We start from the raw sequence: 20,184 nt of genomic DNA, 5'->3' as shown, positions 1-20,184 counted from the left end.
CTTCACAAGTTGAGAGCTACGAAAGATATAATAACTGGTAACGAACCGGCAATTTTTAATGAATTATTTACCGTACTGGAGAAAATCAGTACTCGTAGACATGTAAATAACACAAAAAATCATCCAGTACTGTGCATGTGCTTTATAAGTAAATAAACACAGTTTTGAGCAGAATAACATTATAACAGCAATAATTTAAATAACAGAAATAATTTAAGAAATTATGCATTCCTAATATGCCTTTTCACGGAGAAGAGTAGATCACAATTTCAATAAGCGCCGAATAAACTTTTTCACACATCGCCGGAAACGCGGTAAGTCTGAGACAGAACAGTAATAAAAGTTACCCGCCCACTTCCGCTAACTGGCCCCACCCGCATCATCGCTGCGAGATTATCCCGCCATTCAGCGGCGCTATAATTTATTCCAATTCTGATTGGCTGCCCAGGCGCATGGACCAATCAGGCCAATTTTGGCCTAATCGCTTGGTGGCAATCAAACAGCATACAGACAAGAAAGCGCGCTGGGTCGGTTCTCTCATTCAAAACAATCCACGCTGATTTCTAACCGCGTTCCACACTGTGGCAGACACGCTGCAGCGAGTTCTTGGTATTCTGTGATTTACTGATAAGCAAATCTTCCATCCCTTCCTAATATTTGTTTTGAATGATATTCTTCAATAATCTGTCCTGCTGTTAATTGAAGAAGATGCAGGCTAGCCAGCCTATTCAGGCCAAACCACAGGTTCGTTCTGCTGCAGATGTAGAAAATCAGAAAAATGTTAAATTTCGTATTTCATGTTGTCTAGTTTAATCCCAAAGCACTGCTTATAAGAAAATCAAAAATGATAAAATTTTATCCTCTATAAATTGTGAAACTATGGGGTGTGATTTAGAATGGTATCCGTAATTGAAAACATGATTTTAGTCAAATAGAAAGGCTTTTCGCAGATCCTCGCTGTGATGCAGTGAAAATAAAGAATTTCTCGGCTGTACTGCGCGGCGTGTCCGTATGCGCCTTTAGCACTACCAGAACCGTGTACAGGGAAATTACACTCACTTTTGACTTTTCACGCCTAGTTCGTGATTATGCATCGTTTCTTTGTTTTTTCCCTATGTCATCTCGAAAAAATATTTTTCTTATACCGTCCCCATTACAGTCCAGATTTACACTATGAACAAAAACCAAACTTTTGGCTGATGAGATGGTGCTTTGCAGGTGAGCAATGGTCCGGTGGCGGCCGGAGGACCGGTGACGACGCCGTCGACATCCGCGGCCATCCCCACCCCGCCGCCGCCTGGCCCGGTGGTCACCCCGCTGAAACCGATTATCAGCACGGTGGGCAATGCCCCGGTGGGCAGCAAGGGCGTCTCGGTGGTGACGCTGAGCGCGGAACGGCCCAGGAACCCCGGCGGCCAAGTCAGCCCGCTGACGGCCTTCGTCACGAAAACAGGCGCGGGCGTGGCGCGCGTCACGACGCCTCACGGCATAGTAGGGCCCACGGGGGGACAGATCCGGCCGGGGATCACCACCAAGGTCCAGTTCCCGCAAAAGGTACGGTGCGCAGGTTGTGCGGAATTTTTTATGGATTTTTCGCGTGATTTTTCCTATTTTTTGCTGCTGATTTTTCCTTTTATCTCGATGCATTAATTTTCTTCTCCATGAAATTTATAATTAATGTTCAGTTATTGGCTTATGTAAGCTGAATTAGAATTAAGTCAGTCTTTGTGAAAGTTGGTTTTGAAAGAAAAGTACGGCAGTTCTAGCGACAAAAATTTTTTCGGTAATTATATCCAATTTTTATCGTGATTATTCCTGCTGGTGCAGTATTCCCTTTTTGTTTCGATGCTTTGGTTTTCTCTCGATGCTGATTTAGTGTTAATGTTCGTTAATGACATCTGTACGCTAAATCAAAATTTATTGATCCCAAATCTTGCGTTTTAAAAAGCGCGACATTTATGACGAAGAAATAATAATTCCATAATAATTATTCAGTAATTAAATTCGATTTTCTCTTGATTTTGACCATACCTACTGCGTTAACGTTTTCCTAAGTAAGGTAATAATTTCCCTTACAACTCCTAAAAAGCAAGAACGCGATTTACATTTTCCAGTGCAGTTTCTCATTCATTGTTTTTTTCATATTTCTTAAAAACAAAATGCTGAAAACTTCCTCATTCATATTTTTTAAAAACAAAATGCTGAAAACTTCCTCGTTTTCGTCCATTTTTTCCGTTTTTCGTTGTACATTTTGCCCCTGTGTCCAGGTTTTGAATTTATCCGGCGCCACCTTCCCCGCTGGCTACAAGCTGTCCCCCCTGACCTTCAATATCGCCACTAGCGCCAACGGGAAGAGCGGCGTGGTCCCGCTGGTCCTGGCCACCTCCTCCTCCGGGAACACCGTCTCCCTGGTCCCCGCGGGGAGTGCCGCCGCCTTAACCGCGGCGGGCGATGAGCCAGCGAAAAAGCGGCCGCGTCTGGAAGGCCCCATCGCCACGCTGCGCACGACCGCCGGCGGGACGGTGGGCAAGGCGCCCGATCCCAATAGTGCGGCGGCCAAACGCCGACGGCGCACCACCGAGGACGGCGTCAAAGGGCTGCGGTATTTTGCCACCAAAGTCTGTGATAAAGTCCGCGAGAAAAATGTAAGGAGAAAATCTTTCGCTTTTTGTGGGACTAATGTGTAGGGAAAAAATGTAGGGAGAAAATTTAGGGGAAAAATAAAAGAAATAAAAATTAAAAAAGATTAAAAATTGGTAAGTATCTGTTTTAAAATGTAGAGAGCAACTTTGTCGCTTTTTTGTTGGAACAATTTGTCAAGTCCAGTATTTTGCGGCCTCGTATTTAAAATAGCTACCAATGAAGTGGTTTGTGGCCTTTAAAACGAGTTTTCTTCGTTTAATTTATAGGAAGTGTACATAGACTTGAACAAAATTGAAAATGCTTCTAACAGTGTAATTGTAATAATTGTTGACGGAAAAGTTTTAAATAAGTACTTACTTAATCACTCTGTTTTTGGTTTGTATTATTTTCGTTGCTGATTTTTCTTAAATTTGCTGTGGTACATGAAATCGCTTTTTTAGGGATTTATTTGTAAAACATTTTGGCCTTGATTTGATATTCATTGCTGTAAAAAATTACAAATCTCATGCTCTTAAAGTTTTTATTTGTTTTTGCATGTGAGATTTTTTTCGTAATTTTTGACACCTCTTACTAGCAAAGCAAATTATTGGTTGTGTCCGAGAGAGTTCAGGACGACATGCTGAGCTTTAATAAAAGGAAGCGAACTTTTTTTATTGATTTATTATATTAAAATGCATGGCCAAAAGAAATCTGGGGCGAAAAGTTAGTGTACCTTGCTTTGCGCCCGTCGAATGCACGGCTAATGTATTAATGCTGTGGTACATAGTGTAGTGGCTAGTGCCCATATCCAGGAAACACCGCTGTTGATGGTACGAGTAGAAATGAAATATAACTTTGATTGCTGACTGACCGTTTTAAATCATTTCAGTTTTTCCCTAAGACAACAGAAGATTTTATTCTGACAAGATTTTTTTTTAAAAATGACAGCTGACCACGTACAATTCCGTGGCGGAGGATCTCGTGCAGGAGTATTCGGATCCCAATCCGACATCGAAGTCGCGCGACGAGATCGCCTGCGAGCAGAAGAACATTCGCCGGCGGGTGTACGACGCCCTGAACGTCCTGATGGCCATCAACGTCATCCAGAAGGAGCGCAAGCAGATCCGCTGGGTGGGCTTGCCGCGCTCGTTGAGTGAGGCCGGGGTGCTGAAGAAGGACAGTCTGACGGAGCGGCGCCGGCAGCTGGGACATTTGCGACAGCGTCTCTTCCAGTCCTCCCTGCAGTATGTGGCGTTGAAGGAGCTGGCCGAGTCCAATAAACGCCAGAAGGAGGAGAAACTGGCCCGGCTCATCCAGGAACAGAAGGTAGGATCTTTTCGGCGATTTTATTTCCGTTTTTATTATCGCGGTCTATAATACCGTATATTTCATTCTTTTATTTTTTCATTCTTTTCTTTGTCTATACCTTTTTACTATTATTAATTTTACTGATATACTGTATTGATATTCGTATTAATTTTTTATTGTTTATGTGTGTTTTGTAAGATATGGGATTTTTCCCAACTTTTCGGCTATTTCTCTGAAATTTTTATCTTTGCGATATATTTTTATCGATTTTTTTAGTCTTATTATGAGTTAGCTATTTGTTGGTATTCGAATTATTGTTTTTGTTAATTTGTAGAACGTATAGCTTTCCAGATTTGTCTGTTTGTGTTAATTTTTGTTATTACCGTCAGTTTTTCTTAGTTTAATGATTGTTTTTATTATTTCTTGGTATGCGTATAATTTTTGCTTATTTTTTATGATTTGTAACTTAATTGTAGTGCTTGGATAATATCGTCATGACACTGTTTTGTAGTTTTGGGTGTTCGTTCGTTAACATTATTGCCGAATTAATTTTGCTTTGCTTTGGCTCATTTTCGTTTTTCTGAATTAAGATTTCAAATTAAAGAAAAATTATTGTAAATGCTTTCATGCTTTAGCTTCGCTTGTTTTCAAAAATTTGTTGCTTAAGCTGTGCTTCATTAAGGGTACTTGGAAACATCTTTTAATTTTTTTTAATGCGCTCTGTTTTGATTATTGTCGAAATATATATAACGCTGTAAAATCCACGTTATTTTTTACTGTTAGGGATTTCGCTGTGCGTTACGCAAAAAGAAATCTGAAAATTCCGATTTTATTTTGCAGGCGCAGCCGAATAACCGGCGCCTGGCCGTGACGCCTGAGCTGCTGGCGCTGGAGGATCCCACGCAGCGCATCGAGCTGCCGTTCCTCTTCCTGACGTGCGGCTCGAAATGCGACATTGAGTGCTCGGTGAGCGGGGACGCCAAGGAGTACGAGCTGCGCTTCTCCGAGCCCTTCCAGATTATCGAGGACGCCGAGATTATCCGTCATTCGCCTCTGATCAAGGCCGTTGACAGCGGCACGCACAACGCGGCACAACTGCAGCACACCATCGAACAGCTGCCCGAGTTTATGCGCCCGCGCTTCGCCGCGCTTTTATCTGAGCATCGCGAGCGGGTGCGGAAGCTAGAGGACACGAAGAAGGCTCAGGTACAGTGATTCTAACGGAACAGGAAAAATGGCGGGGTGTGGTGTTTCAAGCCGAATTTTATTTTGATTTTATATTTGGAATTGTATACGGTGTTTCACTTGATCCGTATTTTGGTTCGTTCTCGTTCCGCCATGAATAATTATACAACAGTAGGTTTACGTACTTTTTAATCGTTTAGGTCTCGGTAAACTACTAAACGTAATAACAAATAATTTATTTCTTATAAAAATTAATACAATTTTAATTTACGGTAAATTCGGATGGATCTTTTTCGCTGGATGATTTTTTTTTATGTATTTGCGCATCTCGATTGGATTCAAGGAGTTGATGCCACAGTTCTACAGTAATTTACGGTTGTTAGCGTATACTTAACGTTTCCGTCATAATGATGATTTTAAAACGGTATTCTTTGATAAACTATGTTTGATTTCGTAGACAATATCCGTTTTGCAAAAACAATCAAATAAAAAATTTGTCCCAGTTAACGAGAGACGGGGCTGCATAATTTACATACATTCGTACAGAATTATGAACATTTACTCATTGTTTATCAGTTGTTATCGCGCTTGTAAAAACTTGGCCATCGATTTAAAAAAACCAAAATAAAATTTTCAGTTCGAAAAATACCGGTAACTCCAGTAAATGTCCAGTGAAAATAATTGGCGGTTTATTTAGCTGGCCATAAAAGCCGCGGCGGAAGCGGAGCGCGCCCGTCACGAGGCGGAGCGCCGGCGTCAAGCGTTGTTGCGCGCCGCCACCACCGTCCCGCCGCCGTCCAACTCCTTCCTGGCCCTGGCAGCGGCGCCCTCCGCGTCCGGGTCACTGCTGCGCGCCGCCACGGTCGTCCCGGCCCCTATCGCCCCGGCTCCCAGTGCGGCGCCCGAGGGGGCGGCGGCCCCGGAGGAGGCCGTCCCGGAGGCGCAATCCGCGCAGGTGGCGGCCCTGCACAGCGGCTCCCCGGTGTGCCTCAAGTCCAAGTACTACATGGAGGTCTCGGCGGCCCCCCTGCCCCCCGACATGAACACCTTCATGGCCGCGCCCGCCCTGGCGCCTCTCCCGGAGACGGCCACGTTGAGCACGGTGGAGACGGAGACGGGGATTCTGAGTATTAGCGCCGTGGAGTGCACCTGAGCGCCGGTGAGAGATGAATTGCAAATTTTGTTAATTAAGATGGACTGGGAATCGATTGGTTAGTACTAGTTTAAATCATTGCTGATTTTCGACTTTTTGTTCAAATTGTTAATAGGTAAATACGTTTATTGTGAATTGCGACCTTGGAAATAAAACGTTCCCTGTTTTCGAGTTTCCCAATTTTTGTTATTTCCGATTTCATCGGATCAATGCTGATGTCGATTTGGTGATTCGTTTAATCGAAATTCCATTTATTTTTTAATTGGTTTATTGATAATTTTAGCTTTTTTAAGGTGGAATTTCTTCTTTAAATTTCCGTTTAATTGCTGATCATTTGGTTTTAATTCTGATAATTTTATTTATTTGGGTAATGGTCTCAGTTCTTATTTTAATTGTTAGTCGCTTAATTCTTAGTGTGTTAATTGCTGTTTTCCGTTTCTCCGCGACCTAATACGTATGCGATTCCGTATCGGCGACATACAGCTGTTAGTTTTATTTGGAAATGTGTCGTTCTTCAATTGTTGCCGGTCAAATACGGTCTGTAATAAATACTTCCCGATACGAAAATGCCACATGGCAGTTTTTTTGAATGAATCCTTCTGTTTGTCGTGAACGTTGTCGTTTAATTGTCGGAATTGTAGGTTTTCTGTGGGTAGTGAATAGTCGGGGTTTTTCCCGCCCGATAGCATCCAGTTGTATGTTCAAAACGCGGACGCTGATGTAGAGATGTGGCGCCCAAGAGAATTGCGCTTGTCCACAATTCCTATTAGGCGCAGCATGTTAATATTTGTGCATTCTTGGCGTTCGTAGTATGTATGTAAATCTTATAATTTTTTTTCTTAGTTTGATATTTTTGTACATTAATATTTCTAATGTAATTTATAACTTTTTTAAAGTTTAAATTAATAATAGCTGGATATTTTTTGATCATTTAATTTTTCTGATTAATAAAAGTTTCAGCTGGATCGCGTTGATTAATACCAGGTTGTTTATGCGGATTTTACGATTTAACCGTCTTTGCAGGTGTGGCGATGACGTTTTAAGCGGAGCTCCACGAATGATCTTCCCGTAGTCTACACAAAGCATTTTTTTTCGCGGACGGCCGGCATTTTGGCGAAGATAAATTTTGATGTTAATTTGGTCTGATGTTTTTCTGGGTATTCGTTGCGAAGATGTTCAAGAATTTACTAGATAACGTTGTTTTTCTGTTTGTGCGATGTTGTGCTCTGTTTTCTGATTGTTTCTGTTTTCTGGTTGTGTATCTCACGGCGGAAAGGTTACTGGATGTCGCCTGTGTTTATTAACGCATTTTTCATCCGTTTGTTGCTGCCCATTACTTCGTTAACATTGGTGTGTGATTTTCGCCGAATTTCTGCTGGGAGACTGCCGGTTGGATGTTTTTCCAGGTTATTTGTTTCTCTTTTTCATCATTAGAGTATTTTTCTTCGGTCTGATGTTGAACTGTTGTAATAAAGCGGATGCGTCTGGATTATCCAGCAAAAATGGAAAAAATAGTATTTATGTTAAATATCTTTAAATCTATTAGAATTTCATTAATACTAATAAATCGTTATTAAATCTTATTTTTTAAACTTGAATTATTTCAATTATTACTCATATTATTTAGTTAATTAGTACATAATAGAAATTTATTATTATTTTATTTTAGCGCTTGTTAATTTGCTTTATATATTTTTGTTGAAATGTGATTTGTACGTATTATTTTTATTTTGGATTTTCTATTGTTTGATTTCAATTTTGCTAGTCGAATATCAAAGCGCGCTTTTTAATCACCAAATATTGGAGGAGTATTTGACATCGCGATGCAATTTTAATTTTAGCATAAAATATTTACGGTTTATTAAGCATAATGATCAGAAGAGAACAGCGGAGAATCGACATTTTTGGCGTTCAGCGGCGAAAAATCCCGATGAGAAACTGAAGCGCATTCAAAAAAAAGCTGCATCTATACAATCGGGCGTTTATATAGAGGGATTAGTGGCCGGTTTTGCGGACGTCCCGTGTTACTGACTCGGATTCCGACACGGTCGTTCCCACGGAAGCGGTGTGGCCCACTGCAAGAAAAATACCACTTTCATTAAAACTATTATTTCTCAAAACAGCGGCGAAAATATAATTATTTATCAACATATTTACCACGAAAAACAAATTTATTTCCTCAATAAATTTGAATAAGACTTAATTAAAATAAGAATGTTAAATAAAAACAGATTCAATTAATTAAAACAATAAAATTTTAAAAAATTATTTGATTATTTAAATAAATAATTAGAATTAGTTAATTTAATTACATAGTAAACAGATCATGTTACATATATAAAATTGATTGGAAATTAATATATAGTTAATTAAGGAATCAATGGTGATTTCTGTATTTCTTCGTACCGGCACTGTCGAAGTTGACCTCGACGTTGGTGGCCAGCTTGGAGCGCTCGAGGGCCTCCTTGGCCAGCTGGGCCTCCCGCTCCAGCTCGCGCTTAGCCATTTTGGCTTCCAGTTCCACTTCGCGTTTCTGGCGTTCGATGGCGCTGTCAATGAGACCCTTGCGGAATTCAATATCCCGTTCGTGCTGCTTCTCCAGCTCCTTGCGGATCTTCTCCGCCTCGGCCTCGGCCTCCTTGCGGTACTGCTCGGTCTTCTTCTCCAGTTCGCGCTCGTGCGCTTTGGCGATGGCTTCGGATTCGCGGCTGTGCGCGGCGGAGTCGCGGGCGGCCTCCTGCAGGAGGCGCTCACTGGGCTGGATGTTCAGCTCGCCAGTGGTGGCCGTGTAGCGGGCCGCGCTCCCGGTGAACCCGCCCACTAATTCTTCGGCCATTCCTGTAGGGAAAATCCCGTATAAAAATTCCCGGAACATAAAAGGCTTTTTATTTGAATTTTCTGAAGTTTTTAAACCGGTAAATTCTTATAAAAGTTAGAAACTTTAGAATAAAATACTTTATATAGATTTTTTCTTTAAAAATTCAGTCATTTTAATTTTTTGGTGAAATCTATCGTTTCAGTTTTTCTCTATAATGCTTTAAAAATTCGTAAGTCGGTATTATAAAATTCCGAATAAATTTCCAACATCAGTGTACGCAGTTCGCTGGGGAATTTTTTTTGCCCATGTACTGTAGAATATTTTGTAATATATATGTCGGTGGTGCATTAGTAGTATGTAAAACTATCGGATTTATAGATGGACAGCGAATGTACCGATATAACAGAAACATCATTCGAAATTTGAGATTTTTTGCAAAGGTCACGGTGTATGTATTTAATTTTCATATGCATATATAAGAAAAAAGCTGTATAATACCAAAAAACTATTAATAAATGGACTTACTGGGCGTCTGGATGATGGGCGGGGCCGGGGCGACGAGGGGCGCGGTGACCTGGGTGTGGGTATAGCCGGTGTGGACGGTGTGCTCCTTCTCGGCATGCTGGGTCTGGGTGGCGCCGGAGCCCTCCTTGCGCACCTCCTGATGATGCTCGATATGGGCTTCGCTGCGTTGGCTCTGGCTGGACGACATTTTTATTTCCGAAATAACTAACTTAACACACAGTTAACAGGAATAATCCAAAACACTTGAAAGATCAAGGAAATTTGAGAGAGATTTTTAAAGTTTGCAATTTGCGAATTGAGTTGCTGTTGAAGTGTTTACGATGGCGCTTATATAGTCTTGTTTACACCGATTGAAAATCCACGCAAAGCCACGGATTTTCTCGACTCCGCTGGAAACACGGTAAAAACGGTGAAAACCAAGACGGGGCGGGTCCTTCTTAATCGACCTTAAATCCGGCGCAACGGCTAAATTCCCGGTGCAAGCTATAGTATGTCTATGGGCGCGTACAGGGATTAACTGCAGTAGCGCTGCGCTTTTTGCACGCGGTCATACTGCCCCGGGGGCACCGTGTGCCGACCGACGCCCGGGGGCTGGAGCGGTGTTTATGAGGCGGTGTGGCAGCTGTGGAAACTACCCGGCGTTTGGTAACTGCCTCAACCGGCCTGATTGGTCCATTACACAATCAGGAAGCGCACTGACAATGTAAACAACAATTACATGTTGTCATGTATTTTGTCATACAGTGGATACAACACGCGGATTTTTGATGAATAATTTTTTGGTGTCATTTTTAGATGAATGATACAGCAGGATAATTCACTAATCAGCCATGTTAAAATGACATGAGCAGTTTTGTCACGTTTTACACAAATCAGCAGCAACCGTGGATATATTTAAAATTATTATAATATTATTATTATTATGTACTGGCATCATAATAGTACATAATATTATGTACTGGCATCAGTTATGTAGTTAGCAAAAATGCCCAGAATCAAATTTAAGAAATATGTTTTTGCATTATGCTCGTATATTATATTACCGTGATATTAAAATAACTCACCGCATCCATCGACTTTTTTTTAGTGCTGGTGCTAATAATTCTTCAATCCATTATTAATTAGTTTATTAAATTCAGTTAAAACACAACTGGCTTAATAACTGAGTGCCTCCGGCTCCGGGTGAAGCAAAGATTAATTAATCCTAATAAAATTATTTTTTAATTAAATTAATTTTATTATCTTTTTAAGAATGTTATAAATTTTTTAAATTAAATAGTTTTCGGTTCACCCTGCAGAAACTGTGGCATGTTTCCAGGCTTCGTCCGGTATTTTAGACCAGTAATTCTGCTTCTTTGTAAAAACTGAATTAAAAACAAATTGTTTGCATCGAGCGCAGCGAGATGCTACTATTAAGCCTTCGTCAAGAGCACAAAATTTGTCTGACGCCACGAAGAGCGTACGTCACGCTTTTCCAATTCCACAAATCCAATACCATTACCCAGTGGTACTGGAGTTCGCGCTCGTGCAATGATGTGGTTAAACAACCACCACTAGATTTTAATCAATTTGTTCAAGAAAATACTGGATTTCCATCATTATTGGGAGCCCCGAGGATCCAAAAAAATGATGCTGTTAAAGTTTTGCGTTTTATTTGATACCCCACTATAGTGTGGCTGTGGCCAAGGATCTCGCAGTACGTACATACAAACAGTCTGCACGTCGCCACTATACTACGATATTACCGACAACTTCTGACTGAAATGTCATTTTCAAACTTGTCAAAAATTCATCACACGTACACAGCAAAACATAAAATGAAACCGAAATGTGTGCCATAAGTAATTTAATATTTTACGTTAATATTTTCTTACGACTCCATTACACTGGCACGGATTACATTAATAGTGCAGCACTTTATATACTTTGCACCGTATGGCTCCGTAATAGTCACTTAAGCAGCCACAACAATATGCAATCAGTTTGCATTTTTATGCCGCAATCAGTGCGGCATTATTGTTTGTTAAGCGATACCGATTCCAAAGTGTCTCTGATATTATTAATCATTATTAATTCTTCTACTATCTGTTAGTCTGTCGGCGTAGCTCATAACATTCCCGCTGCGAATTTCATGACCATTAATTATGTACTCGTATATATGAATATACCCAATTAGAAATTTGTCCAACGCTCTGGCCAACAAAAAGTACAGCGCTTCTTGCAGACAGTAAGTCGCAGTTTTCCCGCTTAATTTTATTTATCCGATTTTTATTTATAATTAGTCCATTTTATATTGTGTATTTTTTTATGTTTAATTACTTATACGTATCCGGTATCATGTATGGGATTATTTTATTTATATTTTTTAACACATTTATTTACTGTATATTTATCCATGTCTGGTTGATTTATCTACATTTAGTTCGTTTTGTTTACTGTGTGTTTATTTATTTTATTTATGTATGGGATTTCTGTATATATTTGAGTCTCATTTGCTGGTTTAATTTTATTTATTTTTTTTTATTTATTCGGTTTTATTTCTGTAATTATTTTTACATTTATTGGGCTGTTTATATTTGGTCCATTTTACTTACTGGATTTTATTTTATTGGAGACAAAAGACTGCCGAATCAGCACGAATTTAACCGCACCGGAAGTACGACAACAATGCTCTGCGATAGTTTACCGGTGTTCCCGTAAAGTGCGCACAATACCGGTGCGTGTTGCGATCAAGTGGCCAAACCGGTCTCCTGCATATGTACACCGGCAAATACACGCATATATACGTATTAAGTACCTGTGTAATTCCGCGCAGGTGCAAAGAAAAAAAACCACCCCGTAGTATCTCGTGCGTGTAGTGTACATACATATACCTGTTTCGTCGTTTTGCCGGGCCACCGGAAATCACTGCGTTCCTTGATTGACAACCGCAACGCCGGCGACAACCGCCGCCAAACCGGACGTATTGTTGAGAAAATCACACTGACTTCCGTCGCGTTGGTTTTTGCGTTGTATACTGTTGCTGAAAGCGTGCATCTACAGCAGTAATTTTTATGAAGTACCAGCTTGCTTTATTTCAACAGAAAAAATTCCATTAAATTTTCGCCGTCACACATTTAATTCACTGGAACCCGAAATACCGGAGATATATTAAAATTACTTTCCTGCGTTTTATAATGATGCTACCCAGATTTTTCGCTGTATTTATTTTTGAAATTTAACTGTGTATTTACGCCGCGAATTCGAAGACTCAGCGCTCAACGAGACCTGCTGATTTTTTCTCGCATCCATCGTTCGATATTGCGTGGATATTTGGATATATTATTGCTTGATACATTTAATCCCCGTTGTCCCGGAATTTTAGCCGCCGGTAAGTGTTGCAATATAAACCATTTAAGACATACGTGGTTTCTGCAATTTTCGAAATTGCTTTGCACAGTGGTGTGGGTTTTATATGTGTCTGTGTATTTCTGATTGGCAATTTGGCACCATGTACGATGCATATTGTTCGTTCGAAATTTTTCAAAAAAAACCTCTATGGCGAATTAATTATCGCTATATTCATGGAACGTTAATTTTGATGTAAAAGATCGCATAAAGCACTTCCGGAAACTAACGAGCAATTCCTGCGCAGTTTAACACTGAGTCATGTTGTTTATGCTTTGCAACAGCGTGTTTATTTCTGCTTTGATTTTCGAATACAAAAAAAAAATGGAAAATGCTTAACCTTCCATATAAATAAATGCCCGTAAACTAAAGACCAAATTAATCTGATTTTATGAAAATAAATTCGCATGCCCTGCCAACTATCTGTATCTGTAAAAGCGTGAATAATCAGCAACCTGCGCCAGCATACGTAATTAAATCCCGCAGTGATGCTTGTCGTCACGCCCCGCCTCAAATTTACTGTATATGTCATTGTAAAATCATACAATCTACAGATCACATAAGAATATTCTGCTTTCTGCTATGCTTTAAAAGTATTAACGTAACAAAAAAAATGAAAAAATATAATTATAATATTTTTTTCTTTTTAATAAAATAATAAAATATCGTATTTAATAATAAGCGGGTATTTTATAAGAATTAAACAGAACACATTACGAGAAATAAATTTTTCACAGCTGGTTTTATTAATATTCTTACTAGTAGAAATGTTTTCTAATAACTCTGTAGTCTGTATCCAGAGAAATTTAGCACTTCTTTGTTACCAATTGCGTACACGTTGACAATGAAAAAAAATGAATAATGCTAAATTTTGCATTTTTTTTACCGATATACATGTAGTACTGGCCGTTGATCGATCTTCGCACGCTGGGAACAGCCACTGCACTACAAACTGACTGATTTTGTCACTATTAAAATCTGGTTGTATATATACGTATATGTACTTAATTCAGTGAGCGACGATCGTACACTTGTACTGTGTACACATGTGGGCCTATTTGAGAAATTATTCTAATTTCATGTACTCTCTAAATGCATATCTGTACCGCATATGTATATCGGTACAGTATAATGGATGACCATAATTTCCTAATTTTTTATTGTAATGTATGTGGGTGTCTTTCTGTTATGCGCAATGTACACTGTACAGTAAACGATACCTTGTGGACCGAGCGCGGCGCCGGCATGATCCCAGCCGGAAGTGTATTCGTCTTAATACAGGATTAAATACGTTTTCACCGTTCATTGCTTTCTAATTGATTAGAAGAGCATGTTAGCAAAAGGGGATAAAGAGCCCGATTTCCGGGACTGCTATCTTGTTATTTTTGCTCAGCCGCATTATCCAGCGCTCCCGGCGATATTCCGGTCAAGCAGGCACGATTACACGGCAATATGTACAAAAATATGTTGATGAATAATCCGATCGTCTGAGCTATCTTTTTCGCGAAATATATATTTATATATACATATATTTTTTTTCCATACATATTTATTTATTTTTATATGTGTATGTTTCTTTAATTTAAAATTTAGATTTTTTAAAAAATTTTGAGATATGTATATTTTTGTCGACAATTTGTACGTCTCTTATATAATTATTCAATATATTTTTCATACTTTTGTATTTATTTCCTACGGATATCTATTCTGTACCGCAAATTTTAATAAAACTATTTGCGTATGCAGTATTTTAATATTCTCATGTATGTTGCTCTTGATGTTCCGGGCGACATTGCATGATCGTCTATGACATTCTTTCCTCGATACATTTTTATTTGCTTTGTATTTATTTTTCACGAGAGTTTAATGCCGGTTTTATTATTTTACTGTACTTTATCGGCACATTTTTGTCCCGCGTTAAAATACTTTTGTATCGTTCGATTATTTATCAACCCGTTATTTATCACGAACGCCATGACGCAACTTCATCTCACATTCCGTTTTTTAATTGGCCGTAAACATTTGTAACCGGGGCGCGGTAGATCGTATTCCCCCGTATTAAAGCGTCGGCTAACCAATACTTTTACAATCCGCCACCGGTCTTTTTACAACGTCCCTGACAGTCTTCCCGCGGTGTGTCGCTGTACCGGCAAACAGATTGGCGCCGCGTGCATCCGCTAGTAAATAAAAGTTTCCAATTATCCAGCGGCACCGGTCATAAAAAAACCCGGGCATCACCGGATCGATCTACCGGTCGGGGCTTGACAACAATATACAAAATGCCGGGATATATTGATTTCCGGTCCGCCCAGTGTACAAACAATAATGCCCGGTTTCTATTGATTGATTTTTTTCCATAAAATATTTATGCTAATTTTTATATTTGGACAACCGCCGCTTATTCCTTCGTACATACGTGCAACGACTGTATGTTTATATTTAGAATAAGCAAGTCATCCGAAATATATATTAATATATGTAAGTCCAAATATCCAAAATAAATATTAGTATATATAGTTTCACCGTTAACATTGTAAATGGTTTCATATTTTATATGAATTTTCTTTATATATTTTATATCTCTATATAATTTTATATTTATTTTATATATTTATATAAAATGTCTATATCATTTTATATATGATTTTTCAAATAAATTTCTTATTTTGTGTAAACTTTATCTTATACCAAGGATACCGTTGCACAAAAAGTATTACCTTACCAAATTTAACCGAAAAACTTTCAATACCCTGATCCCTGGTTGGATATTTCCGTTAACGGGGTTTGGTTGCAGTAGGTCGATACAAGTAACAAATATTACGTAGTATAACAGTTATTAATACAGAGCAGAGTACTTCCCATTTTATTCCAATTTTTGTTGCCCTTGGGTAGCCTTAAAATCAAGGGTTGTCCCAAAAACTATATCGAAGTGTGAAAATCTTCAGCACACCAGATCAAAATTCACCTAACTCGCTAAATTAACTTAACTCTAAATAAATTCACTCAACTCTATATAACCGCAAGACTGGTTTGAGGAAAAAGTTGTAGTGTGGTGGCGTGTGCTCAACCACATCTAGAGCAGCGCTCATATTGTCAAAACAGATTCAATCTTGCACATGGAAAAAGTCGCATAACATTTTGTTAACATATAATTTTTTTTATCGAAAATACATCATATAAATCCTGACCCGTCTCTTTCTTGAACTTATTTCGATACAAAAAGTAAGCGCTAGCTGTATAAAAAAGATTAAACCAGCAAGCGGATCACAGGAAAACAGAGAATGAGCGTCCTTGTAGAACGCCCTTTGCATATATGTAAAACTACTGATTTATACCTTGGCCGGGAAAAATTGCCTGTGGAGAAAAAACCATGTATGCAGCCGGTACCCGGGAAAAAAAATCATTACTGATTGTCAGATAGAAGTATAGTTGGCAGCAGGCTTACCCGGCGCAATGACGCACATGCACGTCCTGTGGGAACGATAATACAGGAAGCCATTTGTGCAACTGCGCCCGGGCCGCTGCTATATAACGAAATTGACCATTTAACCATTTCCTTCACGCGCTGCCGCGGTACATGCCATTACTGGGCCCGGCCGGCGACGCGCTCACCGTGGCTCTCTGTACAGTCGGTCGGGGATAATCTCATTATCTGGGGGCCCGGTATTTCCTGCTTTTATTTTGTTAATTATGAATTATTAATTGTTCGTGCGCGCATGCGGGACCGTGCCGGCATTTGACATTTTGGAGGCTGTAAATTAAATTCACCGAAAATTGGCTTGTGCGCGGAGGAAACAGAGCCACGGAGGAATTTATATTTATTCTTATTAGAATTTTCTGCATTAGAAACATTTTTTTCCTACCCGTATACGAGTATATGTGCCTTGACAAAATACAAACACATTTTCCCGCACTGGTCCATATCTGAAAAATTAATTAATTTTCTATGATTATGATTTGTGAAAGTACAAATAATACAGATACAAATAATATTTGTACGAGCTTAATTCCCGAACAGTGACCACAAGCATACTTGTACAGTAAAAACTGACACACTAAATTTTTTTTTTAATAAAAATATCATTTTCAAATGCAGCTGCTGAGCGTTGACTTCCGTCAGCTGTTGTTATTCACGTAGCTGCGCGCTGGAAGTGTAAGATATTTCAATGAGGCGATGTTATATTATACTGTGGATAAATCCGGTGCCGGCATTTCGTAGTAATATTTTTTACTGTAATATTTTAACAGTTTTTCGGAATAATATTTTCAATTTCGTGCTAATATTTTAACAGTTTTTCGGACTTTTTAGAATTGACTCCGCGTTGTACCAACTTTTACACTCACCGGGCTCTTCTATGGTTATTTTCCAATTATTTTTTATTATCTTTCTTTTGATTATTTTCTTGATTATTTTTGAATTGCTTACGATCAATTCCTAAGTATTTATATTTTTTTTAAAAACCATGTTTCAGCCTTTTTACACGGTGTCCTGCACGCTTGCATACGCTAAAGATGCGCACATATTTAATAATTATGGAATTTTCCTGGATTCCTACGTGTAGATTGCTTTATAAAAAATAACAGACGCGTAGAACGGAATTGGATCCACACATTTATAACGCATATCTCCCTGCCGAGCAGCCACAACCGCTCTAATCGAACCAGCACCATGTAATACACCCGATGTCTTAATACGCTGTCGTGTATGTGTATCCCGGGCTTAATGCGTATAGCCAGTGAGTTGTGCTTACATTCGGCGATGTATACGCCGCTGGTGGAATCTATCGGCATGTCGTCCTTGTTTGTGGCACACACGGGGGGCTGATCGGGCCGATTGAGTGTATCGTGAGATTAAGATGTTTTACTTGAGGAATATCATTTCCGGCTGGCCGTTAGCTATTGCCGGTCGGCACAGCGCACACGCCGGCAATATCTACGCGGCATCCGCCGCGATGCCTGGCACTGTACGCGTATTTGTCAGCGCCCGAATGTAGAAGAAAAAATCGACGCACGTCACACATATATTCATCAGCCCGGAGATTGTGCGCCAGTGATAAGGAAATTAAAATAATGAAGAACGCGCAACGGGCAATAGCAACGTATGGGACGTTCTGTGCATATATGATGGTAACTTAAGCGTATTATACGCGTGTTTTCCACTGTAGTAGAAATTATTTGGAATAATACTGCTAATAAATATCAAGAAAAGACATATTTTAATTTAGAATTTAAAATTATTTAAAATTATAGTTGAATGTGCTTGTATTTTGGCTGAAATATATATGTATGTATGTTGTGTATGTCGTACTATATATATGTATGTCGTACTATGGTCAACACTTTAATTATTGCCTCACGATGGGATTGTTTGCCGGGATGCTGCGGGTGCCGTGCTGTGCCGAATGGATCGCATTTCCAGTTTTATAATTAAGAAAGATCCTGCGTAATCTTCAACGCTGATATCGTCTAATTAAAATGCCCTGAATTTCCGGAAAAGTAGCCGTTACCTACTTTTCCACAGGAAATTACGTCCAAAAATACGCGCACCATCGTCGAGCAGTACATGATTAAATTATACAGGACATGGAAAAAAGCACAAATACCAGAATAACATGTTAATTATTCCGGTTGTACCTCGCCCCCGGATATGGTGCGCTCACCGCGTTTGTGTTATTTCAATATACCTATAATAAACTTTATCATACATTATGAACTTTTATCTACATTATACATATATAAACATAAAAAATATATAAAATCTGCAAATAAAATCTGTATATAAACAGAAATACATATAAAAATAAATAAATGAAAAAACGTAAAAAAGTATATACATATATAAAGATACCGATGTATAAGTACTTCGGTATCTGAAAAAAACTCGGCCGGTGCCCGCGTGATAGGCCGTTCGGGCCAATTGCACATCCGTCTACACTGTACGCACCCGGGTCGGGTGGGTATATCGGTGGGGTATCTCGTTTCCGGCTGAAAATAGATCCAGCCGGCCCCACCCACCGCGGTGCATGACAAGTAGCCGGTTGTGTCTATACACTCGGCTACTTTTTCCCATCGCTGAACCAAGCGTCCACATGGCGCGTACACACTCTACAGCATTCCAGCGCATATCTGTACGAGTTGCCAAACCGTCGAAAGAGAAGCGGAAAAGCTTTCAAACATCTCCTAACATATATATCCCCAATGTATCGGATGTCAGAGAGAGGGAGAGAGAGAGAGAGAAAGGGAAACCAATTAAACTTACAACATACTTGCCGCGAACTTGTAAACTCCCATCGATTGGACGTGCCAGAACCCGCGCGCGTCGCGTACGTACACTACACACGTGGCAGCGTTTCATTAAGGAACGTATATACAGTTGACCGGAAGTGTGCAAGCTCTTGCGCGCGCGCGTCGCGAGCCCTGCCATGCCTAATTAGATTGGTAATGAAGCCGGGGACGGACGGATGAGGCTGGTGTGTGTATCAGTATCTCTGTGTTCCAGCACGATATATTGTCCGTAATGTGCTATCACCGTGGGGCAAATTCGGGGCGTCTGTACAATGTATTAATCGGAGCTTGTCGTCTTGTACACTAGTGCGCGCGCGCGTCGACTGCATCCGATTTATTTGGGACTTGACAGAGAGGGAGAACGCGCAACGTCTCGACTGACTGTCTCCTGATATCTCTCCACATTCATCCCCGCTTTGAATCCAGCAAGGACCGCTTTAAAAAAATCACCACCCGGCATATTTCTACCGCACTTGTTGTGTTTTTGCTCGATGATGTTGTTGATGAGGATGATGATGATGATGATGTTAATGCTGGCGGAGACACTGTCATCTCCCATTCGCGCGCCAACCGACATGTAATCCAATTATTCTCCCTGACATCTTTGTCACCACGCGCGCCAGTGTATTGTCTGCCTGTTCGATCCTATGTGTCTTTAATCCGCCATCACCACGGGATACAATTCGTGGAGCGTGTGATATACATTTTATTGTGAGTGACTATTTTCGGTAATGTGAGGCGCAGGGTGTATATATAGAAATATGGGAAGCGATACAAATCCACGCCTGAATGACTTTTAAAGCGGTGTGTGTATGTGTACGTAACGGTGTGTTCATTCATAAACTGCTGGCACGATCCACCAGGTATATTAGGTCATATGCGTCTATTTCCGTACGGTGTT

At 39.8% G+C, this 20,184-nt stretch overlaps 3 protein-coding genes across 5 annotated transcripts in view; 2 read left to right on the top strand and 1 right to left on the bottom strand.

Moving 5' to 3' along the window:
• The first annotated feature begins 561 nt into the window (after positions 1-561).
• Positions 562-7,755, top strand: LOC129598087 (uncharacterized). Its single transcript, XM_055495836.1, has 7 exons — positions 562-744; positions 1,219-1,554; positions 2,268-2,645; positions 3,571-3,948; positions 4,771-5,136; positions 5,813-6,274; positions 7,292-7,755. The coding sequence occupies exons 1-6, from the start codon at positions 709-711 to the stop codon at positions 6,266-6,268; spliced, it is 1,950 nt and encodes a 649-aa protein (XP_055351811.1). The 5' UTR covers positions 562-708; the 3' UTR covers positions 6,269-6,274; positions 7,292-7,755.
• A 285-nt stretch (positions 7,756-8,040) lies between these two features.
• LOC129598089 (cytosolic-abundant heat soluble protein 94205-like) lies at positions 8,041-9,930 on the bottom strand. The gene is made up of 3 exons (XM_055495839.1): positions 9,612-9,930; positions 8,675-9,106; positions 8,041-8,343 (listed from the first exon to the last, which is right to left on the bottom strand). The coding sequence occupies exons 1-3, from the start codon at positions 9,796-9,798 to the stop codon at positions 8,264-8,266; spliced, it is 699 nt and encodes a 232-aa protein (XP_055351814.1). The 5' UTR covers positions 9,799-9,930; the 3' UTR covers positions 8,041-8,263.
• Positions 9,931-12,593: 2,663 nt separating this feature from the next.
• Positions 12,594-20,184, top strand: part of LOC129598084 (diacylglycerol kinase beta-like) — a 35,799-nt gene continuing 28,208 nt past the window's right edge. For 2 of the 3 annotated variants that reach the window (XM_055495834.1, XM_055495831.1), the window contains exon 1: positions 19,449-19,994. The gene's annotated coding sequence lies outside the window, so the exon portion shown is untranslated. Of the gene's footprint in view, positions 12,982-19,448; positions 19,995-20,184 lie in introns of those variants that run through there. The other variant, XM_055495832.1, reaches the window with a different exon arrangement.

Source organism: Paramacrobiotus metropolitanus, unplaced genomic scaffold (assembly GCF_019649055.1).
Source record: "Paramacrobiotus metropolitanus isolate TYO unplaced genomic scaffold, Prichtersi_v1.0 Parri_scaffold0000114, whole genome shotgun sequence".
NCBI classification, from domain to species: domain Eukaryota; kingdom Metazoa; phylum Tardigrada; class Eutardigrada; order Parachela; family Macrobiotidae; genus Paramacrobiotus; species Paramacrobiotus metropolitanus.
This window is presented reverse-complemented; position numbering and strand designations above follow the sequence as displayed.